This window comes from Rhinopithecus roxellana, chromosome 11, assembly GCF_007565055.1.
Source record: "Rhinopithecus roxellana isolate Shanxi Qingling chromosome 11, ASM756505v1, whole genome shotgun sequence".
NCBI lineage: Eukaryota > Metazoa > Chordata > Mammalia > Primates > Cercopithecidae > Rhinopithecus > Rhinopithecus roxellana.
In genome coordinates this window covers 37791149-37807705 of record NC_044559.1, presented here as the reverse complement: position 1 = coordinate 37807705, position 16557 = coordinate 37791149, and the positions used below count along the sequence as shown (strand labels likewise).

Here is a 16557-nt window from a genome sequence, read left to right as displayed (position 1 = left end):
AGGACATAGACCCATTTCCTTGAATTCTTTTAGAAGACTTACTTTACTTTCAGACTCTTTGCAGGGGTTTGCCCTCCAGGATCATGGAATTTGTGCCCTGGGAGGTGGGTGCCATAATTATTCCCATTCACAGATGAGGAAAATAAGGCTTACAATAACTAAGATCACAAACTAAGAAGTGGCAAAGTTGGGATTCCACTCCAGGTCTATGACAGGCAGGATGAGGCAGGAAGAATAAGTGTGATTTTTGTCCTCATTGTACAGATGGGGAGACTGGGCATCAGAGAGGTTAGGTGACCTGTGCAAAGCCACACAGCAAAAGACAGAACCTGGTCTTGGAGCCAGGGATCCTGAGCCCAGGTCGGGTGTTATCTCACCACTGATCATAGTGATAACTGCAGCTAGTGAAGTACTCAGTGTGCCAGGTGTCTTTTCGGGGTCCTCTTGGTCCTTACCCAGGAAGAGGGATGTCCTGGAGAGAGGCTGAATGGGACACAGGCCTGTCTGAGCCCACAGGCCTTGCCCTGGCCATCCTGGCCCCACTGCCTGTGGGTTTGCCCTGCAGGATCATGGAATTTGTGCCAGCATACCAGCTTGCCAGCGCCAGGCTATGAAACAACAGGGTGTCTTTGTCCCTGCTCCGCTGACCACCAGATCGTACTTCCCACACGTGGCCAACATACCTTGGCCAGCTGAGTAGGGAAGGCTGAGGATTTTTATTTTCTTGATTTACAGACTTTCTGAGAAAATTCCTGTTAAGGAAAACATCCTAGCTGGCTTGCAAATGCGTACATTCTCTTACAAAGCTCCTGCCTCACTCAGGCAGGTCAGGAGTCATTACTGAGAGTGGGCTATAGGTAATGGCCAGTTATAATGGCTAACATTGATGGAGAGATTCCTTTGTTGCAGAAACTGGGTTAAGCATTATCTAAGGAAATGTTCCAATGGTCCTAGTATAAGAAGGTTCATGTCAACCTTCTTTTACAAGTGAATCAGAGAGGGTAGATGAGTCACTCAAGGCCACACAGCTAGGCGGGGATGGAGCAAGTATAATCTAACTCCCCAACCCATGTCCTTAACGTCTGTACTCCCTGCCCCCTGCCCTTTTGCTCCCTGAAGCAGAAGGTAGGTGAAATTTTCTTGTAAATTTCATACATGAGGGTCCTGGTTGAAGTCTGCCTTGAATTTTGGTTATGTTTGTTTCTCTCTTTCACAAGGTCTGAGTGGTTCTTGAGGACTGGGCCTGTGTCTGATTAGATTTTATGTGACAGCATGTGTCTGATGGAAGGAGAGAATGATTGACGGAGAGAATGAATAAGTGAGGGAGAGGCTGAAGGAGAATAAATGAGGGGAGGATGAAGGGATGACCAGGTGTCTTGGCTGACTTGCCGTGGGATATTTCCAGAAGCCATATGACTTTAATGCAAACTTTAGGCCTCAAAGAAAGAGGACATAGCCCCATTTCCTTAAATTGTTTTAAAGCACTTACTTAACCTCCAGGCTCTTGACAGGGCCACTTGGTGGTTAAGCAAACTGGCTCTGGGTGACTCCTGGCTCTGCCCCTTCTAGCCCCAAGATTTCCAGCAGGTGACTTGACCTCACCACCCTCAATGTCCCCATCTGAAATAGAAGCCAATATAAGTATGGACTTCTTAGAGGGAGAATTGTGAAAACTAAGTGAGCATACATGTCAGTCCATTTTTGTGTTGCTATAAAGAAATAGCTGAGACTAGATGATTCATAAAGAAAAGAAGTGTAAATGGCTCATGGCACTGCAGGCTATACAGAAAGCAAGGCACTGGCATCTGCTTGGCTTCTGGCGAGGCCTCAGGAAGCTTACAATTATCGTGGAAGGTAGATGGGGAGCAGGCACGACACATGGTAGGACCAAGAGCAAGAGAGAGCAGAGGAAGAGTCAGTGAACTGAGAACTCACTCATCACCAAGGGGATGGTGCTAAGCCATTTATAAGGGACCTGTCCCCATGACCCAAACACCTCCCACCAGGTCCCACCTCCAACATTGGGAGTCACATTTCAACATGAGATTTGGAGGGGACAAACATCCAAACCATGTCAGCATATTTACACATAAAGTGCAAATGATAGCAACTATTATTTTTTTCCTGGGAAAGCAATTTTACTTAGAGTTGATTTTTAAAAATTAATTTGGGTGATGGGTACCTGAGGGGTCATTATAGCATTCTCTCTGCTTTTCTGGATGCTTGAAATTTTTCACAGTAAAACATTTTAGAAACAAGTAATGGAAATCTAAAATGTTAGTTTTGTTGAGAAAACAGATATATTGTGGAATAGAATGCAAAATGTACATGCAACTTTAATTTTTACTTATTTATTTATTTTTTGCTGGTTGGTCCATAAGTTCATTGTCTTTATTTGAAAAATCTTCATGGAAAATTGTTGTTTAGTTTAGCTCTCAGCAGCCTGATCCTGAGCTCTGAGGAAGCACACCTTCCTTTGAGCTACCTGATCTTTCTTCTGAGCAAGGGACATTTTGGGACAGTTTCGCCACTGTCACCCACTACTAGTTCTTCTTTCTTCTTCCTTCTCTCTTCTTCCTTTTCTCCTCCTCCTCCTCCTTCCTCCTCCTCCTCCACCTCTTCCTCTCATTTTTCTTCTTCTTGTTCTTCTTGTTCGTGTTCTTCCTCTTCCTCCTCCTCCTCCTTCCTTCCTCTTTCTTCATTTTGCTCTGTCATTCACACTGGAGTGCAGTGGTATGGTCTCAGCTCACTGCAACCCCGACCTCCCAGGCTAAAGCGATCCTCCCACCTCAGCCTCTCAAATAGCTGGGATGACAGGCACACGCCACCACGCCCAGCCAACTTTTAGTTTCTGTGGAGATGAGGTCTCCCTATGTTGCCCAGACTGGTCTGAAACTCCTGGGCTCAAGCAATCCTCCCGCTTGGCCTCCCAGAGTGCTGGGGTTACAGGTGTGAGCCACTGCGCCCTGCCCCTCTCTTTTTTTAAACTTCTTTCTTGGGTTTCTTCGCATAGACTGGATTCTGTTGCATAGCAGCATGACTCTCTTCTACACCTCCTCCATGCCTGCAGTTACGCTGTTTTTTATGTATTGAGAGAATTGCTTTTTGTAAGCATCTTCATCATCTTCTGTTAGGAAATGCATATAATCCACAACATTCTGACCGATGATGTGCTTTCGATGCACTTCTGCATTAAATTCCTTGTTTTCAAAATCATAACCAGGGAATTATTGAGTAACATGAGGGATAGACAAGCCTCCATCTGCAGCTCCCTTCAAGGCCCCCCAAGACTTTATTGCCAGAGGTAGTTTTGGCAAGGCCTGCATCCAAATAGCAGGTAAAGGCACCAGGCTGACCATAAGTACTTTCTAGATTGTGTTCATCACCAGTCACCTCCACTTGGCCTTCATAGATCTTGCCCATGCCAGACCTATTGAGAAACCTGCAGGCCAGCAGCAGGCCAGGACAATGTGCCACAGCATAATTTGTCAGGCCAACCTTCACACCATGTTTTGGTAGCTCATGAACATAAGGTACACAAACTATCATATCCCCTTCCATACAGGCATAAGCAATGTGACAGACGTTCTCTGTGTTAGTTATGTGAGCGAACATCCTGTATTTGGGTGTGTTGTACTTATTTTTATCCTGTATCACCAAGCATTTCTAAGCACAGTAATCCATTTTACCCTCTTGTCTTCTAAATTTCACTTTGTATCTCTTAAAGCAGGCCTTATTCTTGACGACTTTAACAAACCCCATCCTCCAGAACAGAGACTTGCACCCTTGGCTAGACATACAGCCTGCAACTTTTAAATAAGGCACAAGATTTGAAAGAAATGAAATAGCTAAAGCCGTCCACAGAGAATCCACCTCCAGGCAAGTTTGCTCCTGGTCTCACTGGACCTTTGGTTTTCTCATCTTAAAAACCTGGGGAATAGTGATGTTTGCCTCTCAGTGCCGCTACATGATTCAAGCGAGAGGAGAGATGTGAGGGTGGTTTGTGAACTGTAATTCTGTCTTCTAATTTGACAATTTGTTCATTCATTCAACACGTTTCTTGAGGCCCTGCCATGTGCCAGGTGCTGTGCTAGGAGCTGGGGACACCGCTGCACCCAGATGGAGGTATGACAGACATACGTGTTCTTGAGCTCAGAATGCCATGGGGCAAATTCTTCCTCTGTCCCTTTCTCCTTAGGTCACAACAGCTGAGTACCTAATCTCTGGGCCTCAGTTTCCTTACCTGTAAAATGGGGAACATCAACAGTATAGTTCTCTCATCTGCATGGTCGTGAAGATAAATGGGGCAATGGATGTGAGGTTCCCAGAGCGATGCCCAGCACATAGCAGTTGTTTGATCAATGTTCATTCTCACCACTGCTGGTAGGAAGAGCCCAGCAAGTGAGGAAGGCTCACCATAAACAGATTTGCAAAATGACTTTGAAGTTTATAAGTACCGTGGAGAAATGTGGTGGCATAATATGATGTGGAACCACAGGTTGGGTGGGGAGCGCCCCTCTCAGGAGCTGCCCTTCAAGGTGAATCAGTGGGATGACACAGGTAGGAGAGCAGACAGCAGGGGGTAAGGCAGGGAGAAGAGCTGGGTCTGCTCTGCAGACAAGGAGACTGAGGCCCAGGGACAAGTGACTGGTCCCAGCTCCCACAGGGCTGCCACCAGGAACCCAGTGATATGGTTTGGCTGTGTCCCCACCCAAATCTCATCTTGAATTGTAGCTTCCACAATTCCCACATGTTGTGGGAGGGACCCGGATGGAGGTAATTGAATCATGAGGGCAGGTCTTTCCCATGCTGTTCTCGTGTAGTGAGTAAGTCTCATGAAATCTGATGGTTTTATAAAGAGGAGTTCACTAGCACAAGCTCTTTCTCTTTGCCCACCGCCATCCATATAAGATATAAGATGTGACCTACTCCTTCTTACTCTCTGCCATGATTGTGAAGCCTCCCCAGCCATGTGGAGCTGTGAGTCCATCAAACCTCTTTTTCTTCCAAGTCTCGGGTATATCTTTGTCAGCAGTGTGCAAATGGACTAATACATCCAGTGACCCAAAGATAGACAATATGTGGGCTCACTCTTGCAGAAGCCACTGAGAAAAGTGCTGGTTTCCCTGAGAAGTGTAGCAATGAGGATGGTAACTTACACGTACATTCCTAACTCTTGTTGTTTTTGGAGACCTGTGCAAGCATTGTTCTTGGACACTGCTGTTGAAGCTCTCAGACCCCTGGCTCAGGTAACACCCTTATTCTAGGTCATTGGTCTCCTCCTCAGCTGGGTGCTGCCTGCACCTCTCCTCCAGGCAAATGCTGTGACCACGGGCTTGCTACACACACAACTGTGCATACATGCCCCAGTGAGTCATCACCAAGTAATCACAGCTAGCACGAGCTATCTTTCACTTTGTATTTTGCAGAAGAGGCCAGCGACTGTCAAGGGTTAAACTGGGCTGGGGGTCAGGGGGCTGGAGTTTGACCCTAGCTCTGTCACTAATTGTGTGACTTTGAACAAGAGCTTTAGTATCTCTGAGCCCATATTTCCACTCCATTATTTATTTATTTTTATTATTTATTTATTTTTTATTTTTTTGAGATGGAGTTTTGCTCTTGTTGCCCAGGCTGGAGTGCAGTGGTGCAGTCTTGGCTTACTACAACCTCCACTTCCGAGGTTCAAGAAATTCTCCTGCCTTAGCCTCCCAAGTAGCTGGGATTACAGGCATGCACCACCATGCCCAGCTAATTTTTGTATTTTTAGTAGAGACAGGGTTTCACCATGTTGGCCAGCTGGTCTCAAACTCCTGACCTCAAGTGATCCGCCCATCTCAGCCTCCCGAAGTGCTGCAATTACAGGCATGAGCCACCGTGCCCGACCTCCATTATTTATTTACTGGGCCATTTATTCATTCCATCCACAAACATTTACTGAGTACCTACTGCAAGCCAGGCACTGGGCTGTGGACTGGAGAAGGGGAAAGTCGTTTTTCTCTATAACATGAAACCCTTGGCTCTCATTGTGTCTGGTGAGTTGCAGCCCTTGTGAAAACTCTCCTGGCCACGTGATCATGCCAGTTTCTCTTCTCTGAACCTTTGTCTCACTTTGCATTGTCCTCCTTGAGATGTGGCTTCCGGAATGTCCCGTCTTATTAATGAACCAGCAGCTCTGCAGGGCCAGGGTTTGAGCACTTCTGAGAATGCGGCTGCAAGACTCACCATAGACGAGCCTTTGCTATTTGAAATACTTATGAAAAATATTTGGATAACCTTCCATTACCTGAGAAGGCATTTCTAAAGTTTACATTGCAGTCCTGAGTGATGGTGATATTCGGAGCAATAATTTCCTCTGGCCCTTGAATTTTTCCCTGAAAGAGTTGCACAGCAGCTCACTTTGTACATGTGAAGGTTGTTTTGGAATGTTAATGGAGAGGCTGATTCACACCAGATGGACTGGAAGACCAGGGAGGATGTATACACTGGCCACCATGATTCAGCTGTAAGGTTGGCTTTTTAAAATGCACTGACAGTTGGAGGTCAAGGAGGCTGACATTTGCCCAGGTTTTCTCTGCAAGTTTTTATGTTGCTTTGGCAAATCTGAATCTCAGTCCTGTTATAAATGAGTCACTTTTATGATAATCAGTTCATGGACAGCGTTCTGGTGGCATATCCTAAAGTCCAAAGCAGCTTTGACTGGCAGTGTCCTATGTCAAAGTTCAGATTCGAACTCCTATCAGTGTTTCTTAAGCTTAACAAAAACATAAAAAAAAAAAAAAAATTAAAATGGAAAAAGCTACTCATATCTTCTGTGTGTCTTTATCAGCCAAGAAAGTCTTGCCTAGATCCATTCTGTAATTTATAATATACAAGGAAATGGCATTTTTGTGGTCCAAATATATAAATTAAATAAGTCATATTCACTGTGGCATATATAGGCTGACTCTAAATGGAATGTTTTACATATATTATCTCCCATAATTATGTTACCTATCATTACTGGACCCTTTTTATAGGTGAAGAAACAGACCCAGAGAGGTATGTCCCAGGTCCCCTGAGGTGGACAGAGAGCCGCTGAGCCCACTTGAACCCTGGTCCAGCTGACCTCATGTTCTCTGTCTGCTTCCTCCTGTCGTACTTTTCTCATTCCTCGTCCTGATGCGTACCCCGGGACTCACTCCCCTTGGCGTCTGGCCCATCAACAATTATCCTCCGTTTCTTCTGAGCTGGGGGCCAGAGGACTCAGCTGCCTCCCCTACCCACACTGTGCCGCATGTCCAGCCCTTTCCACAGTTGGCAGTTATTGCAGGTGACAGGGTGCCCTGGCTGTCTGGTGCAGTTAGTTGGGCCTGCCTCTGGACTCTGACTTTCTACTTGCATGAATGGATGTGGTGGGGGTTTGTTTGGGGGCTGAAGAGCAGAGAGGGAGTCTGTTGGCAGGGAAATGTCTGTGGGGCCGTGGGTGAACGGGATCCCAGAGAGGGTAAGAAAGGCCTGAAGCTGAGGGCGCTGTTTTCCATCAGTGTTTTGCTTTCTGGGCCAGGCACCATCCTAGGGTCTGGGGGCTCCAAATGCGGACATGGCTGGCCCCGCTTTGGAGAGCTGGCAGCTAGAGGGGGAGGTGGGTGACCTGAAGCTGGAGAGACCTGAGTTCTTGTCTCAGAGGTTTAGTCTCAGCACTGCAGCTTCTGAGCTCAGCAACCTTTCTGTATCTCAGTTTGATCATCTATACAGTGGGGTTAACAATATTACTGGCCTCGGAGTTGTGATAAGTGCTAAGATAGGAGCGCATGGGGGGTTGGGCACAGAGAAGCGAGGAGGGGCCTCATGTGATCTTGGAGGGCTAGGTGGTGTCCTGGAGGAAGTGCCATCCACGCTGAGGCCTGTAGGAAGAGATAGCGTTGGTTACCTGGCAAAACTAGTGGAGAATAAGCTTCCAGTGGAGGCACTGGCTCTTTGGGGACCTGAGGGCAGGCCCTTGAAGCTGGAGTGACCAGCAGGAAGGGAACTAGAAGGTGGTGACTTGGCTCTGGGCTGGACCACTTTTTAGGACTTTATCCAACCGAGATGTGTAACATTCTCTCCACCTACTACCACAGTCCACAGCCTGTGGAGGGTGTGGAGGGTGGAGAAGAGATGGTATAGAGGGCGCTGCAGCGTACCCACAGAGAGCACTGTGAGGAGGAGTCTTTGGAGGAGAGCTTGAGGGAACTTGGTACACAGCAACCTCTCACGAGTCTGGGCGTGCTCTGAGACAGCTGGGGCTGTGGAAAGGCATGAACCCCGGGAATTGGCAGAATGTCTGTGTGCTGGGCTGTGTTCCTGCTTCACTTACTGATTCAGCCGGTCCAGCATCAAGGATTTATTAAGTGCCTGCCATGTGCCAGGTGCTGTTCTAGACACAGAGATAGAGCTGGCAACACAGTCCACGATCTTGCTCTCCTGGGACTCTCTTCCCAGTGGGGGCGAGGCAGCAGTTTTAGATAGAGTGTTCTGGGAGGAGCAAGCCACGTGATTGATTCTCTTGAAGGATGTGTCCTGGGGAGTGAGCCCCCTGCCGAGGTGGGGCTTTTGGGGCAACAGGAGAGTGGAAGGAGCTGAGGTCACTGAGGCATCAGGAGGCCAATTTGTGTAGGACGTTGTAGCAGGAGAATGACATGCTTTCAGTCTGGCTGCTGTTGGGGAAGAAGACTCCAGGGAGGAAGGTGGGAACCCTTCCTTGATGTGGCGTGCTCGGCCTCGAACCCCAGCCTTGCTGCTGATGGCCAGAGCTTGCCTGAACAGGTGCCTCAGCCTTTGAATGCTTCCCTTTCCTCTCCTGCAAAACCGCAAGGGCCACCATGAGAGCTAGGTGAGACCACAACAGGCCTTCGCTGGCGGCCCGGATCGTGTGCTCAGCAGGGCGCGTCGTAATTAGCGTGATGAGCATGAAGACTGTGAGGGCAAATCCCAGGCAGAGTGTGCGCCGCCTTTCATGCTCCCCTGCAAATCAAAAGTGTTCTGCTCTCTGCCCCCAGCACTGAGGGGCCTGCATGTCACCTCACATCCTTCTCACGCACCCTCATGTCACTGTGGCTGGAAGTCCTGTAAGGGCAGGTGATGCCCAAGGCCTTTCCGCAGCAGGAGGCAGATGCGCAGGGGCTGCGGGTTTCTGCTGCTTCTGACAGGCTGCCAAGGCCAATGTTCTGATGCCCTGGTCTGATGGGGAGGAACGAGTGCCTTGAGGACACTGAGGAGGGGCCCCCTGGCCAGCACGGGTATGCCGGGAAGCCTTCCTGGAGTTGGGCAGTTCATGCTGAGGAGAAGTGGTTCTCAGGTTGCTGCTGGTGGTGAGATGAGGGGATGGGTGATCCAGGCATCAAGCACATCTTCATGTCTTTGAAATACCAGCATAAGAGAAGCAGGGGTGGGTGAGAGGGATTGAAGAATCAGAGCGGCTGGAGCTGGAGCAGGGTGGGGGCAGACGAGATCACAAAGCCTGGACTGAAGGGGTGAGACAGGAGGGTGGGGGAGCTGTGGGCAGGCTGTGGCAGGCACGCAGGCAGGGAGGGCCTTCCGGGGCCATCAGTGACTTAATGATTTTTACCATGTGCTAGATCCCAAGCTAAGCATGTTCATGCATAGTCTCATCTAATCTTCAGTTTTTTGAAGTGGGTTCTCCTGTTATACCCATTTCACAGATGAGAATATTGAGGCTCAGATAGGTTAAGTAACTTGACTGTGGTTTCACACACAACCAGGAACTGTACATTTGAGATTTTTAATGCAGGCAGACAGAAGACAAGTTTGGTGTTTTGAACTTGTCACTCAACCATCACCTGGTCTCTAGGCTCTGGCAGCAGCTCTCTGCCAATTCTGTCATCCATAACGGGGTTGTACGATGAAGCCTCCCCTAGGTGATCTTTGGGAAATGCCACCCATTTCTGGAAGTGAGGGATGCTGGTGGTTACAGCCGGGTGGGAATCCCAGCTCCGCGACTCACCTGCTGGGTGCAATATTGTAACCCTGCCGATCCTGCTTCCTTATCTGCAAAATGCTAGTTATGGGGAGGAAAGGAGATAGAGGTAAAGCACCAGGCAGGTAGCACAGTGCCAGGCACCCGGAAAGGACCCAGAGACGGTGCTCCTTGGATTCCCATTACTGCCCTCGTTTGCCAAGACAGGGTGGTGGCACCGCGGACCCAGGGGGTCCTGGCCAGGCCCAAACAGGTGCCAGCGGCGCGTGTGTGTGGAGGAGCCGGGGACAGGGAGTATGAATCATTCACCACTGAAGCCTTGCATTATTAATATCGTTATTCTCAGACTTCTAAGGAGGGCCCAGCTAGATCCCATATATGGAAGGCGCGACTCAGCCTCCGCGGCAAGCACTTCCCTGGGTCCGGAGTTGCCATGGAGTCCCGCAGGCGGCCTGGAGGCGGTGCCCCGGGCTCGGTCCCCGCGCAGGTCCTTGGTCTGCAGCCTGGGTCCTACCCGCGCCGGGGTCCACCCAGCCCGCCTTTGCGCCGGTCCTGGGCCGCTCCCTTGGGACCCTGGGGGACAGAGAGAAGCCGGTGGGGACTGGCGCGGGCGTCCTCGGGAGAGCGCTGGGCGCGCTGGGCTTGCTGAAGGGCTCCAGGCCTGGCCATTCGGTGCCTTCCAAAGAGCGGACGCGCCGCGGGGCCCCGAGGGCCTGAAATCAGCTCCCGCTGCGCAGCCCCGGGCGCGCCACCACCCCCGCCGCGGCTGATTGCGGGGCGACAGCTTGGTCCCGAAGCCAGGAGAGGAGAGGCCGGGCTCCAGTGGGCCTCTCTGGGCGGGCGGGGAGCGCAGCTCTGGGACCGGGCAGTTCCCGGCGCCCTCCTCCCCCGACCTTTCTGGGCCGGCCGGCGGGAGCTCGGAGGGGAGGGGCGCGGGGCGGGCCGGGGCGGGCCGGGGCGGGGCCCGGGGAGGAGCCGTGGCTGCGGCGGCGGCCGCGTCAGAGCAGCCCTCCCGCTGCCCGGCGGCTCAGACACGGCCCGAGCGCCGCCGCGGACGCGGACAGAGACCCTCACGGGCACGGGCGCTGCGCCGGAGGCTCCCCTTGCGGGCCGGGGCTGCGCGACCATGGCGGACAAGGAGGCCGGCGGCAGCGACGGGCCCCGAGGTGAGCGCAGGCTGCGCGTCCTGCGGCCCCGGCTGGCGGGGCAGGGAGGGTGGAGGCGCGCTCGGCCCTGCGCCCCGCACCCCCTCGCGCGCCGTGGAGAAGTGGGGACGCCCGCGCTGCATCCAGTTCTGGCGGGCGGGGCCAGGGTCAGCAGCGGCGGGGCCGGGGTCCGGGGGACCGGAGGCGGCCCGCGGGTCACGTGTTCTGCGCCCCGCCAGGGTGCAGACTCCGCGGCGGGGACTGCAGCCCCCGCTGGGGCGCCTGGTAGGTCCCTGCCTCGGGTGGCGCCTCCTGCGGGGCCGGTCGCGCGTGCGGCTGAGGACCGCCCCGCGTGTGCAGCCCCCGCGCGATGGGCTGCGGAGACCCGCGCTGGGCGGGTAAAGGGCCGGCCGCCGGGTGGCCGGGTGACCCCAGCGGCTAATTTTCGTGACTCAGCGAGGCAGGAGTGGGAGCCTTGGGGAAATCGGAAATTTGGACCTGTTCCCTCGCCCTATCCCACCCCAGCCGGACGCTCGCGCCAGGAGTGGGGGCTGCAGCTGCGGCCGAAGGGCTTCTCACCCACCTCCCTGCCCATCCCCAGGGACTCACTAGGCTGGGGAGGGGTGAAGCGGCGGGGGTTCGATGGTCCCCTCCTTGCGGGGGGCAGGAGGAGGCACCCAGTGCGGAGGACAGACGCTCGCATTTTGCAGATGTGCTAGGGCCGCTTTCTTTGGGGAGCGTGATTAGGGCTCCGAAGGGTGGGGGAGCCGGAGAGGACGGGGAATGGGGTTTCGGGAAGAGGAGGAGCAGGTTTCGGAGCCCAGGGCTGTAAATCAAGGCTTCTCCTACGGAGGGCCCGACTGGCCAGGATTCCTGTCTTCCTGTGGGTCCCAAGTGGGGAAAGTTAGGCGCATGGAGGCGCCGCGCGTCCCTGACCTGCAGGGCCTCGGCGGGAGCGGCCGCCGGGTAGAGGAGCGCGGCCCAGGCAGCTTTCCCGGGAGCGACAGGCAAGCCGCCTGCGAGGATGAAATTAAAATGCCCGGACGCAAGGGAGATTCAGCCACCAAACGAGCGCTCGGCTCTGCGGAGCCCCAAAAGCTGGAGAAACTGAGTCCAGTGGCAGCACAGCCACCATCTGCGCCGTGTTCCCTGTCTTGCTGTTGGGCCCGCGGCCCCCACCCTCTGCTGCACTCCAAGCCGCACCTGCCCCCACCCCAGCCCATTGTTCCTGCGGATCAGGGAGGTGCCTCCCCACGCGGCACTGCAGTGGTGGGGGAGTGCAGGATGGGGGGTGGGGGATCCTGACATGGCTCACTCCAGGGAGAGGCATCGGAGAGCCCAGGTCCCCAAACATACACCCAGTCTGCCTCCGCCTGTACTCTTCCTCAGCTGGCGAACACAGGCAATGGACTGGCAGCTGTCTTTGTCTGAATGTCACTCAGCAACTGGATTGACTCTTTTTTTTTTTTCTACTTTTTTCTTTTAAGTCAGAAAATAAAATTTTTTTTTAGGACGATAAGTAGGGGCGTTGAATTGCTAACGCCTGAGAATTAGTGAGCCAGTTTCTTGCTCTCATGCTGGGATAGAGTGGGCGATGATATCAAATGCAAGGTTGGGCATAGGATTTGTCAAATCAGAAGTGGGCAGGAATGTGTACCCACTCCCCACACCCTTCCCAACACTGTTTTGTCTTGTAAATCAAATGCAGCACCCCTATCCTACCACACACACACACACACACACACACACACACACAGTGCTGGGAGAAATCCTGTCCAGGATGGGGGCACCCATACCTGGTGTGCTGGGCCACCTGTCACCACTCCTCTGGGTCTGTTCTGAACTATTTGTTTCTTCACTTCCAGTCATCTCCAGTTCAAGGTGGCCAGTGAGAATTCCAGGTGTATGGACTTAGGACAGAGACCGACCTGATGAGCGGGCTGTCCCTGACAGCTCACCGTGCCTCTGGGCACCTCTCCCTTTCTCTGTAAAATGGAGGATGTGAATAGTATTGCATAGGAGCAGAGTTGGCTTGCCCCCCACCCCCACACCTATTTCTAAGGTTTCCTCATTGCTGGGAAAAGAGCATGCATTATTTTATTGTTTTAAAGCTTCACAAGAAACCTGTTACCAGCATTCTCCCCTTCCAGGGTGGGAAATCTGAATACAGTTTAAGTGACCTATCCAAGGTCACACTTCTGGGAAGTGTTGATTGGGACCCAGGCCAACTGATTCCAGGGCACCAACCTGTGCATACAGCCCTTATGCACGTGCGCAGTGGTTACCACTCTATTAAGGACATAAAAATGGTTGTGCTTCCTGGGAAGGATTTCCAGAATGCTTTTGGTGCAAAAGAATGGGTGCCACAGATATCGCACTGTTGGGATTTGTGAGCAATGGGAGTCCTGGGTTGGGGAGGGGTTTGGTGGTGGGTAGGTGGTGTTGGGGGGTGGTGGGTAGGTGGTGTTGGGGGGTGGTGTCAGAAAGGCTGGCCATGAAATCGTCTCCAACAAGTGCAGTTGGGGTGGGGTGGGGTGGGGAGTGGGCAGAGGTGTGTGCCAATGAAACAAGAATGGCAAAATGTGGTAGTTGGGTGATGGGGAGTGGCGGTTCGTTACTATTCTGCTTACTTTGTGTATGTTTGCAAATTTTCTTAATAAGATGTTTAAATTACTTAATTTACAAAATCTGAAGGGCCACACTTGAGGGTCTGGGTGTTGGACAGCAAAATTTGAGATGACCTTATATCCTGCCCCCTCCCCGTTGACCTGAGTGAGTTGACACATGGAGCCCTATAATGGTGAGATGAACTGGGAGTAGACAGAGTGGTTCAGATAGGGATAGCTCCTATGGTGACCAAGTCAGGGCTAGGCCTGGGGAGTGGAAACCAAGTCATTTTTTCCAGGGCAGGGGCTTGAGGAGAGGAATGGTGGGCAGGCAGTTTTGCCTGGGTTGAGGGTATTTCTCGAGGCCTGACATTGGGCTTTGGAGATGCCATCCTGGAGGTTCATCTTAATAAAAATAAACATTTTAAACATTGACATTTATTGAGGACTTAGTGTATGCTGAAACCTGAGAATATTGAGTTATATCATTTAGCCCTGACCCATATTTATTGTTGAATGAATGACTGTGAGGGGCGCCCTGTTATCCCCATTTCACAGAGGAAAAAGCTGACAGTCCTAGCAGCGCACAACTGGAAGTGGGCAGAGTAAAGGTAGGGACCTAGGCCATGGGATGCAGGCCCCAGGTGATCAAGCTGAACAGCCTCTCCTGGCATGTGCCTGGCATGTCATAGGCCCTCAGCAACTTGTGTTGAGTAGGCCTGCAGCTAATAGAGAGTGGCTGCCCTGCTTCCTACAGCCACCAAGTTGTAGATGGCAGTGACAGGGCGCTGGTTTATAGCCCCCAAAGGAATAAAGCAAAGGTCAAGGTGATGCTGTGGGCATTGCCAGTTAGGGTTCTGGCCGTGGGATCCACTTCCCTGTCAACACCTGCTGCGGTGTCTGTGTCTGCAGCCTTGGTGGTCCCCACATGCCCTCTGTGTGTGTCCCCACACAGTGTCTTGTGTTTCCCAGAGCCCTGTGATCACCTTTGGCCCTCAACACATGCAGTTCTCCCTGCTTGGGATATCATCTCTTTGTTTAGCAAACTCCTACTCATCCTTCAAAACTTAGTTAAGGTATCACCTCTCAGGAAGTCTTCCTGGGCTCATCCATCGGGATGAGATCTGTCTGTGTGGTCCCAAAGCCTTTGGTGCTTAATGGTTGGTAATTCCAACTAGTGTTTGTTGAGCCCTTACGATGTACCAGCCTTATATGCCTGTATCTCGTTGACTCCTCCAGCAACCCTATGAGGCTGGTATTATTATTACCCCATTTTGCTGATAAGGCAATTAGGGGCTTTGAGAAACTTACTAACTTGCCCAACCAGTGAATGCTGGAGTTGGGATGTGAGTCAGCCATGGAGCCTAAAACCTTGTACTGTTTCTCTCAATTCCCTTTCTCCTGAGAAAGGCATGGACTATGTCTTTCATTTCCATATTTTTACTAAGGACACTAGTAGGTGTTCAATAAATGTCTTACTTTTTTTTTTTTTTTTTTTTTTTTTTTTTTTTTTTTTGAGACGGAGTCTTGCTCTGCCGCCCAGGCTGGAGTGCAGTGGCCAGATCTCAGCTCACTGCAAGCTCCGCCTCCCGGGTTCACGCCATTCTCCTGTCTCAGCCTCCCGAGTAGCTGGGACTACAGGCGCCCGCCTCGTCGCCCGGCTAGTTTTTTGTATTTTTTAGTAGAGACGGGGTTTCACCGTATTAGCCAGGATGGTCTCGATCTCCTGACCTCGTGATCCGCCCGTCTCGGCCTCCCAAAGTGCTGGGATTACAGGCTTGAGCCACCGCGCCCGGCCAAATGTCTTACTTTTTGTTGAGTACCAGTCAGCAAGACATGAGGGAACACAGCAGAGGGCAATGGCATCTACATCTTGCCCATTCTGCAGTAGCGCTCCTGGTAATGTGGATGCTCAGGAGTGGGCCAAGCTGGAGGGGAGTCAGGCAGGGCTTGGACAATCTCAGAAGAGAAGCTGCTTTGATTCCAATAAGGCCTGGAGTGACGACTCAATCTTGTGGGGGCGAAATGCTCTCTTCTCATATAAACAGGCCTCTTTGGTAAGGGAGAAAGCATCTTTATTACTGCTGTGCATAATTAGAACAGCAGGGAGGAAGCAGGGGCTTTTAATGAATGAGCAGCATGTGGCAGGGAATGAGTGAGCGCCTGCCACTGCGGGCACCCCCGGGCCTGGGCATCCCCAAGAGAGAGCAGGGCCAGCGAGGAGACACCTAGGAAGTGCAGGCAGTGCTCAGAATTGAAACCCGCCCCACTGAAGCGGGCCCTGCTGATCCTTGCTGCGTTCCTGTTATTGCAAATGACTCCCAGGCTGCAGCTCTGCAGATGCTGCTCTGAGCTCTGCCAGGACCACCCCTCTTCTTCCAGCCTTGACTGTGACCTGGCAGCCGCAGATGTCTTGTGGGGCTGGCAGCTGCTCCATGGCACTCCTTCCAGGCAATCCTGATCTGCAGAGTTTGTGCCTTGATTTTAGTCCCCTTATTTTTAGGGTGGCCATATGTCCTGGATTGCTGAAATAGTTCTAGTTTATGCCTCTTGTCCTAGTGAAATTAGTAATAGTGGTATCTTTCACCTTCTAAGTATCTCAGTTTGGAAGGTGAATTATGTGGTTGTGCTCCTTATCTTTGTCTTCTCAGCCATCTGGGCCTCAAGAGGGATGAGGGAGGCAGTAGGGTGTGCAGTTAAACCTGGGCTTTGGTCTCAGATGCTTGTAACATCTGGGTTTAACATTGCTGCATCTGTTTCTTCTGCTGTAGACAAGGACGATTAATAATCCCTGCTCCACTGGGGTGCTGGGAGAATGAAATGAGAGAGTATTTGTAAAGAGCTTAGGTAT

The 16557-nt window shown here is 51.8% G+C and overlaps 1 protein-coding gene across 1 annotated transcript in view; it reads left to right on the top strand.

Moving 5' to 3' along the window:
* Window positions 1-10955: 10955 nt before the first annotated feature.
* Window positions 10956-16557, top strand: part of HSPA12A (heat shock protein family A (Hsp70) member 12A) — a 75123-nt gene continuing 69521 nt past the window's right edge. The window contains exon 1 of the mRNA XM_030940302.1: window positions 10956-11121. Within this exon, the coding sequence (XP_030796162.1) occupies window positions 11082-11121 (40 nt within the window). The 5' untranslated portion in view covers window positions 10956-11081. The remainder of the gene's footprint in view (window positions 11122-16557) is intronic.